Source organism: Mytilus edulis, chromosome 14 (genome assembly GCF_963676685.1).
Source record: "Mytilus edulis chromosome 14, xbMytEdul2.2, whole genome shotgun sequence".
Lineage (NCBI taxonomy): Eukaryota > Metazoa > Mollusca > Bivalvia > Mytilida > Mytilidae > Mytilus > Mytilus edulis.
In genome coordinates this window covers 15,582,033-15,603,324 of record NC_092357.1, presented here as the reverse complement: position 1 = coordinate 15,603,324, position 21,292 = coordinate 15,582,033, and the positions used below count along the sequence as shown (strand labels likewise).

At 32.1% G+C, this 21,292-nt stretch overlaps 1 protein-coding gene across 1 annotated transcript in view; it reads left to right on the top strand.

Moving 5' to 3' along the window:
* The window catches only part of LOC139503441 (voltage-gated delayed rectifier potassium channel KCNH8-like), a 101,895-nt gene extending 80,936 nt beyond the window's left edge, over positions 1–20,959 (top strand). Inside the window, exons 5-15 of the mRNA XM_071293221.1 lie at positions 808–974; positions 3,477–3,714; positions 5,193–5,350; positions 5,956–6,160; positions 6,622–6,816; positions 7,588–7,787; positions 8,482–8,731; positions 9,551–9,768; positions 14,678–14,868; positions 16,009–16,106; positions 17,051–20,959. Of these exons, the coding sequence (XP_071149322.1) occupies positions 808–974; positions 3,477–3,714; positions 5,193–5,350; positions 5,956–6,160; positions 6,622–6,816; positions 7,588–7,787; positions 8,482–8,731; positions 9,551–9,768; positions 14,678–14,868; positions 16,009–16,106; positions 17,051–17,841 (2,711 nt within the window). The 3' untranslated portion in view covers positions 17,842–20,959. The remainder of the gene's footprint in view (positions 1–807; positions 975–3,476; positions 3,715–5,192; positions 5,351–5,955; positions 6,161–6,621; positions 6,817–7,587; positions 7,788–8,481; positions 8,732–9,550; positions 9,769–14,677; positions 14,869–16,008; positions 16,107–17,050) is intronic.
* Positions 20,960–21,292: the final 333 nt, after the last annotated feature.

Below are 21,292 nucleotides of genomic sequence, written 5' to 3'. Positions count from 1 at the left end.
GGACAACAAATATCCCATGGGACTACAATAATCCTATGGGACCAAAAAAAATCCCATGGGATTTAACCAAAATCCCATGGGATAATGGTAAATCCCATGGGATTTTGCCCTGTCCCATGGGATATTGAAAATCCCATGTTTTTATAATTCAAATTGCAAAATAAATATGAAAGTAACAGTATGAAACCAATGAAATTATTGAATCCCATGTAATTCCGCACATTTTGGTTATATACATGATATTGTAGCTCTTGTTTGAGGCGGCGGCGGATTTGCAAATGAGTGTTTTGCAAATTAAAAGTGTCCAGTGTTCATTGTATAAATTAATTTTTTTAATAAGATAACATTTTTCACAAATTTGAACGTATGAAATTGAACAATAATGGGAATCGGGTATTACAAAAACAACAAGTGCATTGCAAATTTAAATAACACGTAATGCAACTCTGAAAACTAAACCAAATCGAAACTATTCCCTTTTAAAACAAAAACAAAACTATCCCCTTTCGCACAAGACTACCATTGAAATTATGTACTAATAAAGGATAAGTACTTCTGGTTCACCAATGCCCCTCGTTGGCAAGCAAATCTGCGGAGATAAACCGAATTCGGTAATGTCATTATGCCACAATCAACTTAAAGAGTTCAAAATAATGGCTACAAAACTTTCTACCTACATGTATCTTTGATCATGTTGACGTTGAAATAGTGACTTCAAAATACCATAAAGAACATTTCAGCTTACTTTTAAAAAGAAAAGAAAAAGAAAAAAAAACCACTATGATAATTGATTGTTTCTATTTATAGAAGAAGATTTGTTTGATCCACCAACCATTCCTTTACGCAGCGCTGATATGCCAACTAACTATCATTATGACAGACGAAGAAGTCGAGCGGTCCTTTATCAGCTGTCTGGCCAGTTCGACAAACATAAGCATAACAGAACAAAGAGTAAACTACAGAAGCTTAACAATGTAAGACAGTATGTTATATTCTTATGTTTATTGTATCTGTGGGACAATCTTGTCAATATAACGAATAATAACATCTGTCATATAAGTGGGAGGTTTAGCTAGCTATAAAATCAGGTTTAATCCAGCATTTTGTCATAAAAAATACCTGTACCAAGACAGGAATATTGTTTCATTTGTTCTGTTGATTGATATATTTTTATTTGCCTTGGTGCTAGGTATTTTTGTACCTTTATACTGTTGTACATTGCATTTGGTACCATGTAAATGAATCACCATGGTACTTAAAGTCATGATAGTTGTGGTTTCAGTTAAAATTAACAAACCCATAGTTATTATAGTTGTGGTTTCAGTTAAAATTAAAAAAAAAACATAGTCATGATAGTTGTGGTTTCAGTTAAAATTAACAAACCCATAGTCATGATAGTTGTGGTTTCAGTTAAAATAAACAAACCCATAGACATGATAGTTGTGGTTTCAGTTAAAATTAACAAACCCATAGTCATGATAGTTGTGGGTTTAGTTCAAATTAACAAACCCATAGTCATGATAGTTGTGGTTTCAGTTCAAATTAACAAACCCATAGTAATGATAGTTGTGATTTCAGTTAAAATTAACAAACAGTTGTGATTTCAGTTAAAATTAACAAACCCATAGTCATGATAGTTGTGGTTTCAGTTAAAATTAACAAACCCATAGTCATGATAGTTGTGGTTTCAGTTAAAATAAACAAACCCATAGACATGATAGTTGTGGTTTCAGTTAAAATTAACAAAACCATAGTCATGATAGTTGTGGTTTCAGTTAAAATTAACAAACCATAAGTCATGATAGTTGTGGTTTCAGTTTAAATTAACAAACCCATAGTCATGATAGTTGTGGTTACAGTTAAAATTAATAAACCCATAGTCATGATAGTTGTGGTTTCAGTTAAAATTAACAAACCATAGTCATGATAGTTGTGGTTTCAGTTATTTTTTATCTACATCGATCTTTTCATTGTTTAAAACACGGACACTTATCTTCCTCCTGTCGAATGGGAATTCAAGACCATATTAAGTCACTTATATATTAGATATTTGGTCATTTACTTTCAAAACATTGACAAAATTTACATCAAATGATACCAAAGAATATGTCTTATATTCATTGACATTATTGATACTAAAAACAAAATGTGAAGATTATAACAATACATTAAAAAAGGGAAAAGCTAGACTTTAAGGTAAAACAAATAGGAATTATGTCGTACAAATAAAGGCAACAGTAGTATACCGCTGTTCGAAATTCATAAATCGATTGAGAAAAAAAACCAAATCCGGGTTACAAACTAAAACTGAGGCAAACGTCTATCTAAAATATTCCTTCATGGTTTTATAAACTATCCTTTACTTTATAAACTAGAAATAATGTTAGTTTTGTATGTACTTAATCACAATTCCCTAATGACAGCAGTACTGAAAAGACAATTATGATCATTGAAGTTGCTGAATAATTCGTGCAATATAGCTTTATAGTTTTCTAACCACTCGCTAAACATTGGAACGGAAGTGACGTCGCCCCTAAACGCACGAATGATAATCAGTAAAACCGAAGGGTTTTTTTACGGAAATGCATCGAACTCGAAAGTTGTCTATTAATTAAAAATGAATACTTACCAAATGCATGATTTGTATTTTGAGATACCGACACAATAGAGTTTATTTCTTGCTTCGTGCATTCACTCTTTTGTACATCAGACCTGATTTTATACTTTTATTCTGGGGTTAATATGACATATTACATGCTGTTCACGGTTTACCTTTTTAATGTAAAATTCCAAAGGCTCTCAAAATCATTCTTTAATCAAATGATCAGTTGTCGTGCTAAATATTTTATTTTTATATTTCAAAGAAAAAGTAATGATAATCTAAATATCTACTTATTTGTATTAAATAATAATGTCCATTCAGGAAATAAGAAAGTTAAAGGAGGAAATAAACAGCAAACATCTTTATTTCCTTATCAAATATTGCTATATTCCCTGTTCTTTGTCAATTTTCCAAATACTGAAATAAATTTATAAGATATTCAAATTGATAATTATAAACACCACCTACAGCGTAATGCATCAGACCCTGATTGAACCATTTGATCAGAAATGAATCAATTGGATAATTTTGGTCTTATTCAAACTAGCAATGGTCTTATGTATTATTTATGCCTAATCACATTATTTCTATATTAAAGTAAGAAGATATTCAAACTAACAATGGTCTTATGTACTATTTATGCCTAATTACAGTATTTCTATATCAATATAAGAAGATATGGTATGATTACCAATGAGAAAACGATCCACCAGAGTTCAAATGAAATGGATATTATTAAGCAATTATTGGCTACGGTCTTTTTATTTGACGGTAAAATAGGTTCCATCACTTTACATTCTCTTAAAGTAAAAAAGACGTAAGTTTCATGTTTTAAATAATTTTTCACAACCATGTTTATGCATGTCATTTGCAGTTCACCGGATCAATATCAGGGCAGATGCCAGAGTACAAAGTCCAAGAGGTCAAAAAATCTAAATTTGTGATTGCTCATTATGGAATATTCAAAGTCGGCTGGGATTGGTTGATATTATTGTGTACATTTTATACTGCCATCATGGTTCCTTATAATGCAGCATTTTCCAACAAAGACGTCAAAGAATCGCGAGATTCTATTTACTCAGATGTTGTTGTGGAAATTTTATTTATAATAGGTAAGATTAGGGTTTTTGTATGACATCTAACTTGTAAATAATATATATGGGCGATAACGTCTTGTATACCTGTAAAATGTAGGATATTTTCGTTGCATAATCTAAGTAATAAATAAGTTGCTACATTAAGATTGAATAGAAATTGAATTTCATTATATACTGGCATGCATACACGAGGTGGTTTTAGTGAAAATTCGTTTCTAGAAAGGTAAAACAGATTGATCCAAGTCACTCGAAACAGACAAGATAACTATAAACCAAGAAGGAGAAAGACAATACACTTCTCTTATAAACAAGCTTATAACTTAATGAACACCGAAGATAAGCATACACAAAATTAAAAAAAAAAAAGACAAATAAAAAAATGTATGATTGTATAAAACTTCAGAAGATGAACTAAGATTTAAATTCCAATGTGAACATCACAGACAGATACAAAGTCATACAAATAAAATAAATATACATTTCATTAAGTTATAAGGTTTGCTGTGCGTTTTTCAGCCGAATTATACATGTAGATTTCCTAGCTGGTTGAATACTTGAATACGACGTGTTTTTCAACAATTCTTCAGCAATTCTTAGTTTTTAATTGATAATGTAAAGTACAATCATTTTATATTTGTTTTAACTCCTCTGATTTCTGATTTTTATTTTTTGACTCCGAAATGCATAATAAAATCCAAAAAAAAGGAGTACACTTTTATACTGTTCATATGGTAAAAAAGTAAGAGTAAAGGTCTGAAAAAAGGTCAAAAATAAAGGCAACAGTAGTATACCGCTGTTCAAACTCATAAATCCATGGACAAAAAACAAAATCGGGGTAACAAACTAAAACCGAGGGAAACGCATTAAATATAAGAGGAGAACAACGACATAACACCGAAACGTAACACACACAGAAACGGACCAAGCATCAGACAAAACACCACGAGAATAACAAATATAACATGAAACCCAAATACATGAATTTGGCAAAGCGAGACAAACGACAAAAATAACAGCCAATCTAATAAGTAAAAACCATGACAAAAAAGTGAGAATATCAATAAGATAAACAACAATATATATAACAAAACATAGCAAACTAAATACTGTGCAATATGGACCAATCCAAAATCGGGGTGGTACATGTATCAGGTGCTACGGAAGGGTAAAAACAGGATCAATGTCATCCAACGTGTCTCGTACCGATTGACATTTTTCGACCCTCAAATGCAAGTTAATGAAAAATATCGTACAAAGCACTCGATGTAGAGTACTGTTATCATGTATTTTCATCTATCCTAACTAACAACTACTGGTGACAAAAATTTTAAAAATATGCATGCACTTACACGTATGATCAAACTTAAAAGTTAAATAACAAAAATATCGAACCCGAGGAAATTTTAAAACGGGAAGTCCCTATTATGTATAATTTTAAAACCTATCTTTATTATGACGATATACATAATATTTTTTTTATCTTGTATTTTCAGATATAGCTTTAAATTTTTGTACATCGTTTCTAAGTAGAAGTGGCCATATAGTTTATGATTTAAAACAGATAGCGATTAACTACATAAAAGGATGGTTTTTATTGGACCTTCTTGCCGCCCTTCCTTTTGACTTCCTGTTTTTATTTAATGTCAACTTGGTAAGTGATCGTTTGATTGGTTGGGAAATTCTGATTTATCTAAACGAATCTCAATACGAATAGGATCAATAAGCATGTTTATTTTATCAAATCAAATCACTTTAGTGACATATGAATTATAAAAAAAACATTAAAAGACAAAGGGGGATAATTTAGTTGTCTGTACAATACTGACAGGCAGACACATTTGACCATTGAACGTATATTTTTCATATTTTATTTACGTTTTGATAAAAAAAAAAAAACAGATTGTTGTCATGTTATTTTACATTTGATAGAAAACGCAGTACAGTAGCCAAACCAAGCTTTCTTGGATTTTTTGTCGTGTTTGCATAATGAAAAAACGCCAGTACATTTGCTCAAACTAACCAAATGGTTATGTTTTTTTAAAGGCAACAGTAGTATACTTCTGTTCAAAAGTTATAAATTGATTGAGAGAAAACAAATTTAAGAGGAAAACAATGAGACAACAAAAAAACGAAGTGAAACAAAAACAAATGACAATGCAACATACATAGAAACGAACTATTAGATTTTAGTAGAACATATTAGTACATGTGTTCAAACTATCCAGATTGTTCTCATGTTATTTTACATTTTAATAGAAAACACCCGTACATTTGCTCAAACTAGCCAGATTGTTACGTCTTGCCAGACTTCTCCAGAAAATAGATAGATATTCGCAATACAGTGCTGTTGTTGTGACACTGCTGATGTGTATGTTTGCCATGAGTGCCCATTGGTTAGCATGTATATGGTACGCCATAGGATATAAGGAATTGAAAAATAATCCACAGAACTGGACAGTAGGTATGTGTGAGTTACTTAATTTAAAACTGTGTAGAGGCCATCAGTTTCCTTGTTTATTGGTTTAATGATGGTCTTGTATTTGTCTAATGGTACCGCACACACATTATTTTTAAATTTTACACTGTAAGCAAATATTTATGTCTCATGGTTGCTTACAAATATAAGTATTGTCTTGTGGCATCGTACATACATTATTGGTTGTATGATTGTACCATGCAAATGCTTTTGGACCCAAAACATAAGCGATTGGCAATGTTTGTCTGAAATCATTGTCTAATGAAACTGTATACATATTATGTTTGTGTCTAAATGTACAGATTGTTGTGTAAATATACAATACATGAATGATTTGCTGTGTAATGGTATCGTACAACAAATCTAATAATTTGTGATAATAACATCACGTTTCATTGTAAACGTATGATGTAGCTTTTAAGGGTTACATTTTTATAATTTTATAGGATGGTTATTTGAGTTGGCAGAAAGAATTGATGATCCCATAGATTCAAACAGAACCAACAAACCAGACATACTCACATCCTACCTGACAGCACTTTACTTTACATGTAGTAGTTTAACAAGCGTTGGTTTTGGAAATGTGTCTGCCAATACCAACGCAGAGAAAATTTTCTCAATATGTGCCATGTTAATAGGTGGTAAGTTCGTCTGTTTTCTATTTTATCTATTGTTCGGAAACTGTGATTTATCAGAAGTCTGGTCAATAATATTTCCACTCGCCAGAATTTTAGTTTCAAATAAAAAAAAAACATTTTTAAGGTTGGTAGCCATTATACATATATATATCTTAATACATCGTTATGAGTGAACAATTACAGGACGTGCAAGGAAGCTTAAAATTAAGCATTCTATATAGCAGGCGTCAATATTAGTACACATCATAGTACCAAAAGACATGAAGGCAAACAAGTACAACGGTACACGTACATTTGTTAAAGAACAACCACTCAATACCATGAAAGAAACAAACCCTCCAAAATCTTTACAGTAAAGCAATGTATTAATAAATCATTGTAAAACATTAAAACGTCAATACAGATAACTTCATAACTCGTTCTGTTGATTCCTAGCCTTTGATTTTTTTAGTTTCCATGTATTGTTGCCTTTGGATTTTTATTTTTTTTTAAATATTGTTTTCATTATTCTTGTGATCAGGTTAGGATATATAACTAACTGGTGTGTTGTGCTTTCAGCCATGATACATACCGTAGTTTTCGGTAATGTGCCAGATATTACGCAGCGAATGTATTCTAGATGTGCCAACAACTTCTGATAGATAACGTATTGTTTCGTTTCCCTTTTAGCCATCATGCACACCCTAGTGTTCGGTAATGTGACTGTAATTATACAGAGAATGTATTATAGATGTACCAACTACAATATAACTAATTGTTTCGTTTCCATTTCAGCCATGATGCACGCCGTAGTGTTCGGTAATGTGACTGCCATTATACAGCGAATGTATTCTAGACGTGCCAACTATCACTATAAAACCAAAGATCTCAAAGATTTCTTTAGGACACATCATATACCAAAACCACTCAAACACAGGATGCAAGAACACTTCCAGGCAACTTGGTCTGTAAACAACGGCATCGATACAAATGAGGTAAGATAACAGACAGGCAACGTGGTATGTCAATAAGATTATCGATACCAATGAAGTAAGGTAACACCGAGTCTGTCAACAACGGCATTGATACTAATGAGGTAAGGTAACACCCAGTCTGTCAACAACGGCATAGATACAAATGAGGGAAGGTAACACCCAGTCTGTCAACAACGGGATCGATACTAATGAGGTAAGATAAAAACCCGAGGCAACGTAGTCTGTAAACATGGGTATCGATACAAATGAGGCTGGATCAATTCCAGGTAACGTGGTCTGTTAATAAGAATATCAATACCAATGAGGTACGATAATTGCAAGGCTAGGAGGTCTGTTAACAACGGTATCGAAACAAATTATGAACGATAGAATTGAGACAACGTGGTCTTTTAACAAGGGTATCAATATAAGAGGCTCCCTAATTAAAATGAGATAACATACGTAACTTCAACGTTATATAGTCTGTTAAGAACGAATTCGTAACCAATAAGTTCAAATAACATATTAGCGAGTTTGTCTGTTACCACTTACTTCAGTAATAATGAGGTTATGTAACACACAGGCAATACAGTACTAAATTATTTTCAGATTTTACACGATTCATCAGATGAAGTTCGAGGAGATAAATAAGTCATCTCCCACATCACATTTTCTGAATTAGATTATTGCCAATATACAATATTACATTTTTCAGATTTTAAAGGATTTCCCCGATGAACTTCGAGGAGAAATAGGTCTTCACCTACATCATGACATCCTATCTTTGCCAATATTTGAGGATGCCACACAAGGATGTTTGAGGTCTATCTCTCTTCATACAAAGCGCGCATTCTGTGCCCCGGGAGATTTCCTATCTCACAAAGGCGATGCTGTTAACTACGTATATCTACTGTGTAATGGATCTATGGAAGTTCTTAAAGAAGAAATGGTGGTTGCCATTCTAGGTATGCTAAACAAAATTAATGCACTAATCATTAATTTAAATCATTTAAACTAGTATACTCAATCAAAACATGGAATATTCACGGTTTGACTATAAAAGGATATATGTGTCCACCTCTTCTCACAGTATCACAATATAATAACTTTTATTTGTTTCCTATATTTATACATGTACCTCATTTGAATGTTTTAATATATCATAACCGGAAATGTTCATATAAATGTAAGCTTATTTAAATGCTTAATAGATGCTTAAACTAATTTTATTTGGTCTCTGTTAATAGTTGTAGCATTGGTATTTTTTTAGCATCTCCTTATTTTCATTCGTTGTATGTGTAGGTATGGTATAACGTTGAATTCTATAAGGTCTGAAGAACTCCCTTCTCTATACTTTTACCTTGGGGTTTGGTAATTTTGTTTATTTAAATGGAAGACTTAACTCCTTTAACAAGAAAAGAATCATACATCCTTGAAAGTTTGTCCTTTACTTTACAAATCCCTCAGGCAAAGTTGACCTTACATGGTTTGGCTCTCATTTTCAAGGTCCTTTTTGGTTGTATAGCTCGTTAACTGTTCAGTTGATGTACACCCACACTTTTCAACTATGTGTCTTTGATCGTACTTGGTGGAGGTAAAGATAGAAAAGCAATGTATGAAGTGCTGGTTTTATTTTTTTACAACTTTTAAGCACGGGACATAATTCACTGATTAGATAGAAATACATGAATACAGTACGCATTTATCCGTCAGATTCCAGAATCTATATATGTCTTGACGTGGAAAATATATTTGCTGTGTATCAAAACGCTTTATAATTTCAGGGAAGGGAGATTTATTTGGTGCTGACATAAATATGGACGATCCAGTAGGAATTTCCTGTTGTGACGTCAGATCCTTGACCTACTGTGAACTACAATGCATAAATATACGTGGATGTGTAGATGTGTTATCCCTGTATCCAGACTTTGCAGAGAAATTTCAAAAGGACATTCGACATGACTTGACATATAATCTCAAGGATGGATATGAAGATGAAGAGGTACACTGTGAATTCATAATTTTCGTTGGAATCAATTTTCGTGGATTGAGGAAACTTTGTATGTTTGGTTTTTTTTTTTAGGTTTGCATACAGGTCTATACAAAATTTATTGTTTGTTGAAGATTTAGATTCGTGGTTCACCAGTAACCCCGAAAACAACAAAAATTGGCATCCCACCAATTCTAATGAATCTACATTATATGTGTTTTGACAAATATCTACTAGTAATTGAATAGTCATTACAGTTTGAATCCTTTAAATCTGCAAAATCCTTTGGTTGATAAAGCTTAACAATGGAATCTGTCTGTTTCTATTGACTTCCCCTTTATTACTTATATGAGGTATATATATGACGCGGAATTAGGGTCATAAACATCGAATTTAGCATATGCTAATTCGATGTTTATGACCCTTATTCCGCGTCATATATATATGTATTTTGACAAATATTTACTAGTAAATATATTGTAATTGCAGTTTAAATACTTTAAATTTGCAAAATTTATTGGTTGGTAAAGCTTAACTTTCGATTTTGTCAATTTTAATGTCGTTCCCCTTTTTTAATTGGATGATAATTCTTGTATTGATATTATCCTTAGTCAATTCATTCAGCTTTATATGAGATGGAAGAACTATTGAAATGTTTAGTGGCTGAACAACGTCAATTTATCGCGAGATGCACACACTTTGCTAGAAGCTTGTTTGTTGTGTTTATGAACGTTTTATATGAATTATATAAATGAACGAACAGCTTTTATCCATTTAGATAAAGTTTCCAGTTATGTATTGTCTGGTTTGCTGTAAACTATTAAACAGCGGTCTACTACTGATGGCCATTTGATTTTGCCATTTGATTAGGGAATTTTCGCTTGAATTTTCCTCACAGTTCAGTATTTTTGTGATTTTACTTTTTTGGCACTATTTTAGCATATTCATCATCTGCATCATTCGGTAACCTGACGGTGTTTATTTCATTTGATTGGATTGAGCTTCGGAACAAACAACCATGTGTCTTGTGCACGGATATCGGCAGTAAACAATTATTTTTAATCGAATAAAAGAGTCCTTCAATGAAGATAGAAGTTTATTAGATTTGGTTAAATGTTTTACATAACACATTACGTCGCCTACCTTGATATTATGGGAAAAGGGTCCTTAAGGTGGTACCCAACACTTTCACTAAAATTTATTTGGCTCGTTTAATTTTCATAAAATTTTGTAAAAGTATTTACTTTGACACTTTAACAAAAATTTAAAAATTCAAAAAAATTTGAACCAACCGTTTTCTCAGAAAAATTACACTGGTTATATAGCAAATTGACAAACACCAATTTTGATCATTGAGAAGCTAAATATTCCCTTTACAACACAACGTAATTAAAACGTTAAGCTGACTTTACAGAGTTATCTCCCTGTAGTGTTAGGTACCACCTTAAGTGAAGATACAACTGTACTTTTGGGTTTGGCACGTGATTTATATAACAAATTACGTGACCTACATCATGTTCTTAACGGGAAAATGTCAAATAATGGAGATGATAGAATTGTACTTTTAGACTTGGCATACTGTTTTACATAACTGATTATACAAACGATCGATTATGCATATCAAAATCATATAGCAAGCGTCTTAAAACATCTCAATTAGTGTTCACTTCTGGAGAGAATGACTCTCATTATATCTGCTGACATTCACACAGAGTAATTTCTATTCAAGGTATTATAAAGAGGAGGTAATCGTATCAGTGAGGGGGTTAATTAGTACCATTTTCTATAGATTGTAGTCCAAAGTATATTCAGGTGATTGGGTTAATTAGTACCAGTAGATTCAGGTTGAAATAATGAAGCTTTCTATAAGTTCACTAGACAATGGTATAATCCCCTCATTAAGCGATTTAACGAAAGTGTGATACGTGCATATTAATTGGAATACTCTTCGGGACAAATCACCGTGAAATTTTCAAATAAAGTATCAGCTAATAATTTCGCTGAAATTACTTAGAAGCAATAAATTGGCAAAAAATATCAGCACAAAATCAACATATCGGATTTATTCATGATCCATTATCAATTTGAATTATTAAGTAGATTTAAAACAGTCAAATATATACAACAATAAAAACAAGCTTTCTTATTGCTGTAGACCATAACTAAATTATAACAATATTGTAAATAAAATTGAGAATGGAAATGGGGAATGGAAACCTATTTACAATTAACTAAAATAAACTTTTGAAATAAGGCTTTGCGTACATTTTGCGTTTAAACATGTATTATACATGTTATATGAAATCTTTAATTGTAACATCATAAATGCCTTTCGACTTTTGGTCGAAAGTGACGTTTTCCATGTTTATCAGTATAGTCGTAATTTGGTCATTTTTAAATATTATGTGCCTCTTTGCGTATTATCCTTTAAAAAAGTGATGATTATAGACACAACCAAATTAACAATCACTTTCGAAGGGTTCCTGTACCGAGTCAGGAATATTACAGTTGTTATCCTTTCGTTTGGTGTGTTTGAGCTTTTGATTTTGTTATTTGATTAGGGACTTTCCGTTTTTTGAATTTCCACGGAGTTCAGTATTTATTATATTTTACTTTTTACTGATAAGGTTGTTTGGCGTTCATGAGAAGTACCGATTAGTATTATAATATGGGTGATCACATAAATATTTATTCTGAAACATCCCAAAATATAAAATACTGACCTAGTTTTATTGATGCTCACAGTACACGTATCATCGTAAACAAAGCTTTCTGCTACATCTGAATAGCAAATGCCGACATAAAATAAACTTCATAAAGATTGATGACAGCTTATCTTCCACTGTTTTTTATTGAAATCTCATTTCAGACCAACTACGACTATGCTTACAACCTAAATGGCACAAAGAAAGTAATTCCTTGATTTACATTAATCCTTGTCAGAAGTTAACAAATATGTGACGATTCTAATAATTGCAATGATACCTTAACAATATACATAAGAAAATGCCTGTACCAAGTAAAAAATATGACAGAAGTTATCCATTCGTTTGGTTTGTTTTAGCTTTTTATTTTACCATTTGTTTAGATACTTTCCGATTTGAATTTTCCTTAGAGTTCAGTATTTTTGTGATTTCACTTTTTACTCGAGATTAAAAATGAAATGTCTTTATAATATTAATCGATGATTTCGTTCCGTTGGTTAATAAAATCTTACGTTAGATTTTGTCACTTGTCATGGACCTCCTCTTATAGGAATTTATCTTGGAGGTGGGTATTTTTATTGTCGGTATATTTAACATCGCCATGAAAGTGCAGGCTTTGGCAAGCAACAAAAACACGTAAAACCCACCATGTTTTTTTCTTAAAATGTCCTGTACCAAGTCAGTAAAATGGCAGTTGTTATCTTAAAGTTCGTTTCTGTGTGTGTTGCATTGTCGTTTGTTTTTTTGTTGCACTTCAGTGTTTCTGTTGTTTTGTTGTTTTCTTCTTATAGTTGATGTGTTTCCCTCGGTTCGAGTTTATGACCCGGATTTGTTTTCTCTCAATCGATTTATGACTTCTGAACAGCACTATATTACTGTTCCCTTCATTTAATAAATAGCTTTTCATGACCGATATTGTTTAGATCGAGCATTCATGTGCTCAGATTTTGGTTTTCATTTTACTGTTTCTGTTGTAGTTGTTTTATTTTTGGTATTGGCCTTTGCTTACAATCTTAGTCAACAAATAATATAATCCTTGATTGACTTTAATTCTAAATAGAGGTGAAGTTATCTGGGACAAATGCAATGTTAGTCGTATACTATTATAAGGCGATAAGTCGGTTCGATAGTTTCGTTTGTTTTCGTCTGTTTTATTTAGCTTTTGATTTTAGGTTTCTTTCTCCGTATCTTCTCTTCTTCATGAAGTAAATTATTAGTTACTAACATTTTGTCAGATGTTTCAAACATTTTATAGACGTTGGGAGTGAGTAATAATCTACAAAGTGTCGTATTCATTTGTTTTGAAAAAAGACCCGTGATAATGTTTTTTTCCCCTAATGAACTGTCCTTTTATAAGGGAATTATATTATTTCCAACATTATAGATGAAAAAAAAACAATTGTGATTTATACATGTTATAAACTGCTTCATATCATATATCAATGATTAAATCCTTTGAACTTCTTATGTTTTCTTACCCCAGGGGTTGTTGTAGTAAGATTTGACATATTTTTCTGAGAACTTTCGTTTTCATTTCTCTTTAATTTCATTATTAATTGATATATGTTGAACTTTACTGCTAAGTGTTATAAGTTTGATAGTGTGTTAGTTTTAACTTTATTTGTAAATAAGTCGAAACCTGATACCTGATTATTTTCTTTAAAAAAATGCAGAAACACTTTGAGAAAATTATTTCAATAAAACGAAGGAAAATCAAAGCTAATAAGTCTTTATAACGTTTATAATCAAAGTGTAATGCTTTATATATATATGCTTTCAAGTTTATCACGTAAATCATGGAAATACTACAATGTGTATACTGCTTCTTATATACTTTGATACGTCTAAATCAGTACATATAAGACAGCTCCTTCTCAAGATTAAATAGATATTAAGAATTTTCCTATCCCGGGAATAGATTACCTTAGTCGTATTTGGGTACAATCTTTTGGCGTTTTGTGCTGTAAATGCTCTTCAACTTTGTTCTTCTGTTCGCCTTCTAACTATTTTGGTCTGAGTGTCATAAATTGTAGATGAAACGCGCGTTTGGTGTATAAAATTATAAGTCTGGTACTTTTGATAACTAAGTGAAACCCCCTTTTTCAAATTTTCATGAATACAGTACAAAACATGTATATATAGAACACGCATGTTCAAATATGAGAGTAGAAATTTTTTATATATTAATATGCTTAAAAACTTATTTTTTCTTTTAGAGCGAAGGAGAAACAAAACTTCACAGGATAATAACACTGCCATCTATCTCAGAAGACGACGAAGAATCGGACAGTGATGGGAAAAACGATAGTCCGGGCAGTCCTGACTCCAATGTCGACGGAAGTCCCACATCCCCATTTCTTAAAAAGAACTTCCGGTTTCCATTTCCTAATGGAGATATAAAAACAAGGTAAAAACTCAGTGTTTAACTTATTTGTATGACTTAACGTTTGACCTGAATAATAGTAAATGCTTACATTTTTATCTGTTTAGTATTTTCTCATTTTCTGAAATCAGAAATGTTTGATGATAGAGAGAGTATTTGATCATCATACACGTCATAGGAAGAAGAATACTCATGAATTTATTTATATAAATATTTATCGAATGAAAATAGCAAATTAGAAATTATAATTTTATTAACTGGAAATTTTAGAAAAATATGTTACTACATGTAGTTATATTATAACAGAAGCACAGAACACTTAGCTAACGATACCCTCTTAGCCTAACAGTTCACTAGAAGTGATATTGACCAAATTCTAGTTCTGTGCGTCAAAATTTTTATTAGAAATTGTGTTGTCATGAAAAAATACATTTTAGATTTGAAAAAAAATCATCTGCATCATACTTATCAGTGCTGGTCGAATACAAAACGTTGTAGTGTCAAATTTAAAAAAGATTTTATAAACATTTCAAATTTTAAAACTGTCCGTCAAATCTGTGCACGGGGCTTACAAAATATGTGCATTATGAAATTTTCAATATTATATAAACGGTATACATAACTTCAAATCAGATTACATAAATCTTCGATACATTTCATACCTTTCCTTCTATATTGACAATCCTTCGAGATCCGGCCTTCGGGATAAGATACGTTATGATGTTTGATTTGTATAGTTCATTGAGTTCTGTTTGGTTATATAGTAAGAGTTCATGTACATACCGATACACGAGTATTATGGGCAAATAGATATAGGAAGATGTGGTATTATTGCCAATGAGACAACTCTCCATCCAAATAATAATTTATAAAAGTAAACCATTATAGGTCAAGGTATGGACTTCAACATTGAGCCTTGGCTCACACCGAACAACAAGCTATAAAGGGCCCCAAAATTACTAGTGTGAAACCATTCAAACGGGAAAACCAGCGGTCTAATCTATATAAAAAAACGAGAAACACGTATAAATTGCATAAACAAATGACAACAACTGTACATCAGATTCCGGACATTTTCAAAATATACTTTATATATTGCTAGTGTGTACATGATTCATTTCGTAGAGATAACTCTTTAAATTGTTTCTGATAAATCTTTTATAGGGAAAAACGAGTAGCTTTTGGAACGAAACGCCATAGTTCCTTTTCTCCAAAACGAAGATCTTCCATGAAGGACCGACGACGATTAAACTCAGCGACAGGTAAAAAGTCAAAATCTATAAGTTATATTTTATTAAACATATTAAAGATGAGGGAAAGATACCAGAGTGACATTCAAACTCATAGATCAAAATTAAACTGCAAAAAAGACAAATAGACAAATAATAGTAAACAAGTCACAACATAGAAAAAAAACTAAAGACTAACTGATTTTGTCGTATTTCCAACATCTTGAGATTGAGATTGCATGGTAGTTGATTCATGCATATATATCAGAATAGTTGTCAAAGGTACCAGGATTATAATTTAATACGCAAGACGCACATTTTGTCTACATAAGACTCATCAATGACGCTCAGCTCAAAATAGTTATAAAGCTAAACAAGTACAAAGTTGAAGAGCATTGAAAGCTTATCCTGCTGATGTACCCGGTCTAACTCTCATTCATGCATTTCCCTCAGTTTCTCTTTAAAACCTTGATTTGTCTCTTCGATGTTACATCGGTATACAACTGTTACCTTTATTTCTTTTTTTTACATTTTGATATATCTGATTGCTAATTGCCGGTCTTTTTTGTATTTTGAAAGGTTTATATATGTAAACTTATCCATACATGTTATATTTGCAAAAGCATATGATAGACAAAGAGAGTTCGATGATACCATAGGGATATACCAAAACAATGAAACAAATAGGTAGACAGCAACCACAATTATATTTTATCTCTCAAGATCAACCTCCTGAAAGTTCTATAAAAATGTGACAAAAATATTCTGGGGTGTAGAGTCCTCACCTAACCTGCAAAACTGGTACCGGTGGACCAGCTAAGTTCAAACTTGAAAATCGGTTTCAAAAGACTTGATTCATCATATTGACACCATGGCTAATGACGAATCCCTTACAAAATGACAATAAATATTCATTTCTAATCCACGAACATATAAATTTGATTTTACTGTTTAGATTATATTGAATATATTTTCAGATTCAGGGAAATCCAATGATCCTTTATCGAATTCTATTGATAATTTACAAATAGAAGTGGAAGGAACAAAAACCAATATTAAACAGTTAGAGAAACGAATAACCACAATCAGTAATGAACTGTGTAGTATTGGTGGCAATCTCAAACTTGTTGTTCAACTGCTGACCCCTAACCCTAGTCTTCATTCGGAGTCACCACCATCGACGCCATATTCACCTTATGTAAAGCCGTCATTCTCATTCGGATCACCAACTAGTGAGGACATTGGTATCGAATCTATGGACAATACGTCTCTGACATTGGGCGTACCTAGCCCTGGTTACAAACGACATTCAGGTGATAGGTTTAGATCCCCTCTCATTGAGAAAAAACAATTATTGAATAACTCGTTAGCTTATATGTTTGCCAATAAAGACAATGATCGGAATCTGGATGAAACTACAGATACCGTCAATAGATTTCTTAGGCTGGATCTGAGAGACAATTTACATAAAGGGGATTGTGTTCCGCCTATTTCTCCTATTCCAAGAAACAATAATTGTGGCTCCCCTACCTGTTTATCACCTTGCCCGAGAACCAGTAGAATCATGATGGAGAGCCCGTCTCCGTTGTCGCCAATTTTAAAACACAGTAAAGGACCATCGGAATGTGCGTCACCTCTCTCTCCGTCTACAAGAAATAGTTTGAGTACGCAAGCATTTAAATCACATGATAGTGGAAAGCAATCTGTAATAGTTACGGCTGATAGGGCAAAGGAAAACGGGTATATAAGTAGGACGACGGATCTCTGAATCAATTGTATTTTAAATTTCGTAATGATTTACAATTCCTAGTCATATGTTTATTCATGTTTGATTAATATTATATTTTACTAGTTTTATTTTATATAAATTGAACTTTACATTTTTAAGGTTACATTTGTATATATGTCGTTATGTGCTAAAAGTCACAAAAAAGGGAACAAACTATCGCTTATAAATTATAATACAATGAAATGTCGGTCGTCTTATATAAAGTTCAATGACATGGCTCACATTTTATAATCGTAGCATTTCAAAACGTTTGTATGTACCATGTCAACGGTGCATATGAACGCCTTATATTATAAGACATTTGAAAGATATGTTATACATACTTTTAAACTGCTGTGGTTTATTATTTTATATTACGCTCTTAATATTTTATTCTAAACAGATTTATCATGGGGAATGTACTAAGTACGATTTGGGACCAAATTGACACTGAAATTTAAAATGTTTGAACTTTTCTCAGTAATTTACAGAATTAGAGAGTAGAAAATAAAATATTATTGACTACAACTTTATTTAAGAAACTAGGTATCGGTCTATTTAAAACAAAATAGCTTTTTTTCAAACACCTGTTCTCTGTCTGTGATGCTTTTGTTCATCAAGCCAACAAGTTCACCAATGTAATATGTTCATATTATCATCTGCCACGTTGCTGTTAATAAAGCTAATCAATTTAAAAACGTTCCAATGAAGACAGCATTTCTGTATAATGTCTTTCAGCAGAGACAAAATTACAACAAGATTAGTTTTGCTCGTAACCATGTGAGACGTCACGTGTTTTCCTGGAATTTCGCTCATTGTGCATCGATTTTCCTCATTCGGCAATCCTCGGTAGAATCCGCTACTCTGCTTACGGAATTGGCCGAGTTGTGACGATTCGATTTTCTTCTGTTGGACATTGTATAATGACAATGTGTTTATTTATGTTACATGTTCAATGCAGCTGTGATAATAATTATTGTTATGTGACGTTTTATGTAAAGTCAAATAAATTCACCTGGTGTCTGTGTAAAAAACACATGTTACATGTGTAAACAGGAAACCAGTTACCTGTTTCCTTTAAAAAGAAATTGAAAATTCCGGGGTTTTTTTTAATTCCGTATCAGCTACACCTTATAATGAACACCCAAAGTCATTTCCGTTCCTTGTTGATCGGCATTTAATTGTTTACGCTTTTGCAAATTCTGTTAAAACATTAAAAATAATATATTTAACAAATCATTGTCGATGTAATTCAATATGGGTTTTGATATACCATAGTAAACAAAATTGTAGTTTGAGCAGGAATGTTAAAACTTTTTTCAAGAAACTAATTTTTAGCTCACTTTGCATCCGTCGTCGTCGTCGTCGTCGTCCGTCGTCGTTAACTTTTACAAAAATCTTCTCCTCTGAAACTACTGGGCCAAATTAAACCAAACTTGGCCACAATCATCTTTGGTGTATCAAGTTTAAGAAATATGTCCGGTGATCCGGCCAACAAACCAAGATGGCCGCCATGGCTAAAAGTAGAACATAGGGGTAAACTGTAGATTTTGGCGTATATCTCTGAAACCAAAGCATTTAGAGCCAATCTGACATTGGAGTTAAATTGTTTATCAGGTCAAGATCTATCTGTCCTTAAATTTTCAGGTGAATTGGAGAACCCGTTGTTGGGTTGCTGCCCCTAAATTGGTAATTCTAAGTAAATTTTGCCGTTTTTGGTTATTATCTTGAATATTATTATTGATAAAAATAAACTGTAAACAGCAATAATGTTCAGTAAAGTTGGGTACAAATAAGTCAACATGACCAAAATGGTCAGTTGACCCCTTAAGGAGTAATTGCCTTATATAGTCAATTTTTAACAATTTTTGGTAAACTTTTGTAATCTTTTACAACAATCTTCTCCTCTGAAGCTACTGAGACAAATTTTATCAAACTTGTCCACAATCATTATAAGGGCATTTAGTTTAAAAATGTGTCCGATGACCCCGCCCGTGAACCAAAATGGCCGGCATGGCTAAAAATAGTACATAGGGTAAAATGCAGTTTTTGGCTCATATCTCTGAAGCCAAAGCATTTAGAGAAAAATCTGTTGGGGTTAAATTGTTCATTAGGTCCAGATCTGTCTGCCCTTAAATTTTTAGACCAATCGGGCAACTTGTTGTTTGGCTGCTGCCCCTGAATTGGTAATTTTTAGAAAATTTTGCAGCTTTTGGTTATTATTTTGAAAATTATTAAAGATAGAGATAAACTGTAAATAGCAATAATGTACAGCAAAGTAAGAGCTACAAATAAGTCGACTTGACCAAAGTGGTCAATTGAACCCTTGAGGAGTTATTGTTTCTTATAATCAATTTTTAACAATTTTCATAAATTTTGTAAATTTTTACAAAATATTTTCCACTGTTACTTCTGGGCCAATTTCATTTTAGATAAGGGATAATTGTAAACAGCAAGATTGTTTAATAAAGTAAGATCTACAAACACATCACCAACACCAAAACACAAATTTTATCATGAATCCTGCTGTGTGCTTTGTTTAATATGCACATAGACCAAGGTGAGCGACACAGGCTCTTCAGAGTCATATTATAGAAACAAAGTGTCCAAAACCGGTGACTTCCCCGCTGTCATTAAAAAAAATCGAGTACATTTATCGTACACAAATTCAGAATTCAAATTTGATTACTGGATTTATTGTTTTAAGTTTTGTACTCCGAGAATTGAGTAAGATTTTATGACCGAGTACGCGGTCCACTATACAGTATAACATCTTATTTAGAACATAGAGAATCTGCAGATCAAATGCAAATGTGTTTCCATTTTCACAAGATCTAATCTATTATTTCTCACATTTCTAAAGAACCTCTTAAAATATACACCCATTTCCTTTGTGTTTTAGTTTACGACTGTTCACTGAAAAACTACCTTTTTCATTGTTTACATTTAAAAGTTCTCACACCGCCATGTTTGTTAATTATTGTTGAAAAATTAGCCATTCCATGGAGATATTTAATTACATTCGTGTATTTACATATCATTGTATTGGTTTTTTTTTTTGTAATTGTTGCTGAAAAGATTTTCTTTTTTGTTATGCTAATTAAATTTTTTGAGATAATGTTGGTCTTCTGTTTTTCATCATATCGATACGATATGTAGACATAATACTAAACCCCTAACGGGAAGGATTGTGCCTGATATTCATATGATGAAACATAATCTTTCAGTCAGTTTAATTGAAGTCTGGAGCTGGCATGTCAGTTAACTGCTAGTAGTCTGTTGTTATTTATGTATAATTGTCATTTTGTTTACTTTCTTTGGTTACATCTTCTGACATCAGACTCGGACTTCTCTTGAATTGAATTTTAAATGTACGTATTGTTATGCGTTTACTTTTCTACATTGACTAGAGGTATAGGGGGAGGGTTGAGATCTCATAAACATGTTTAAC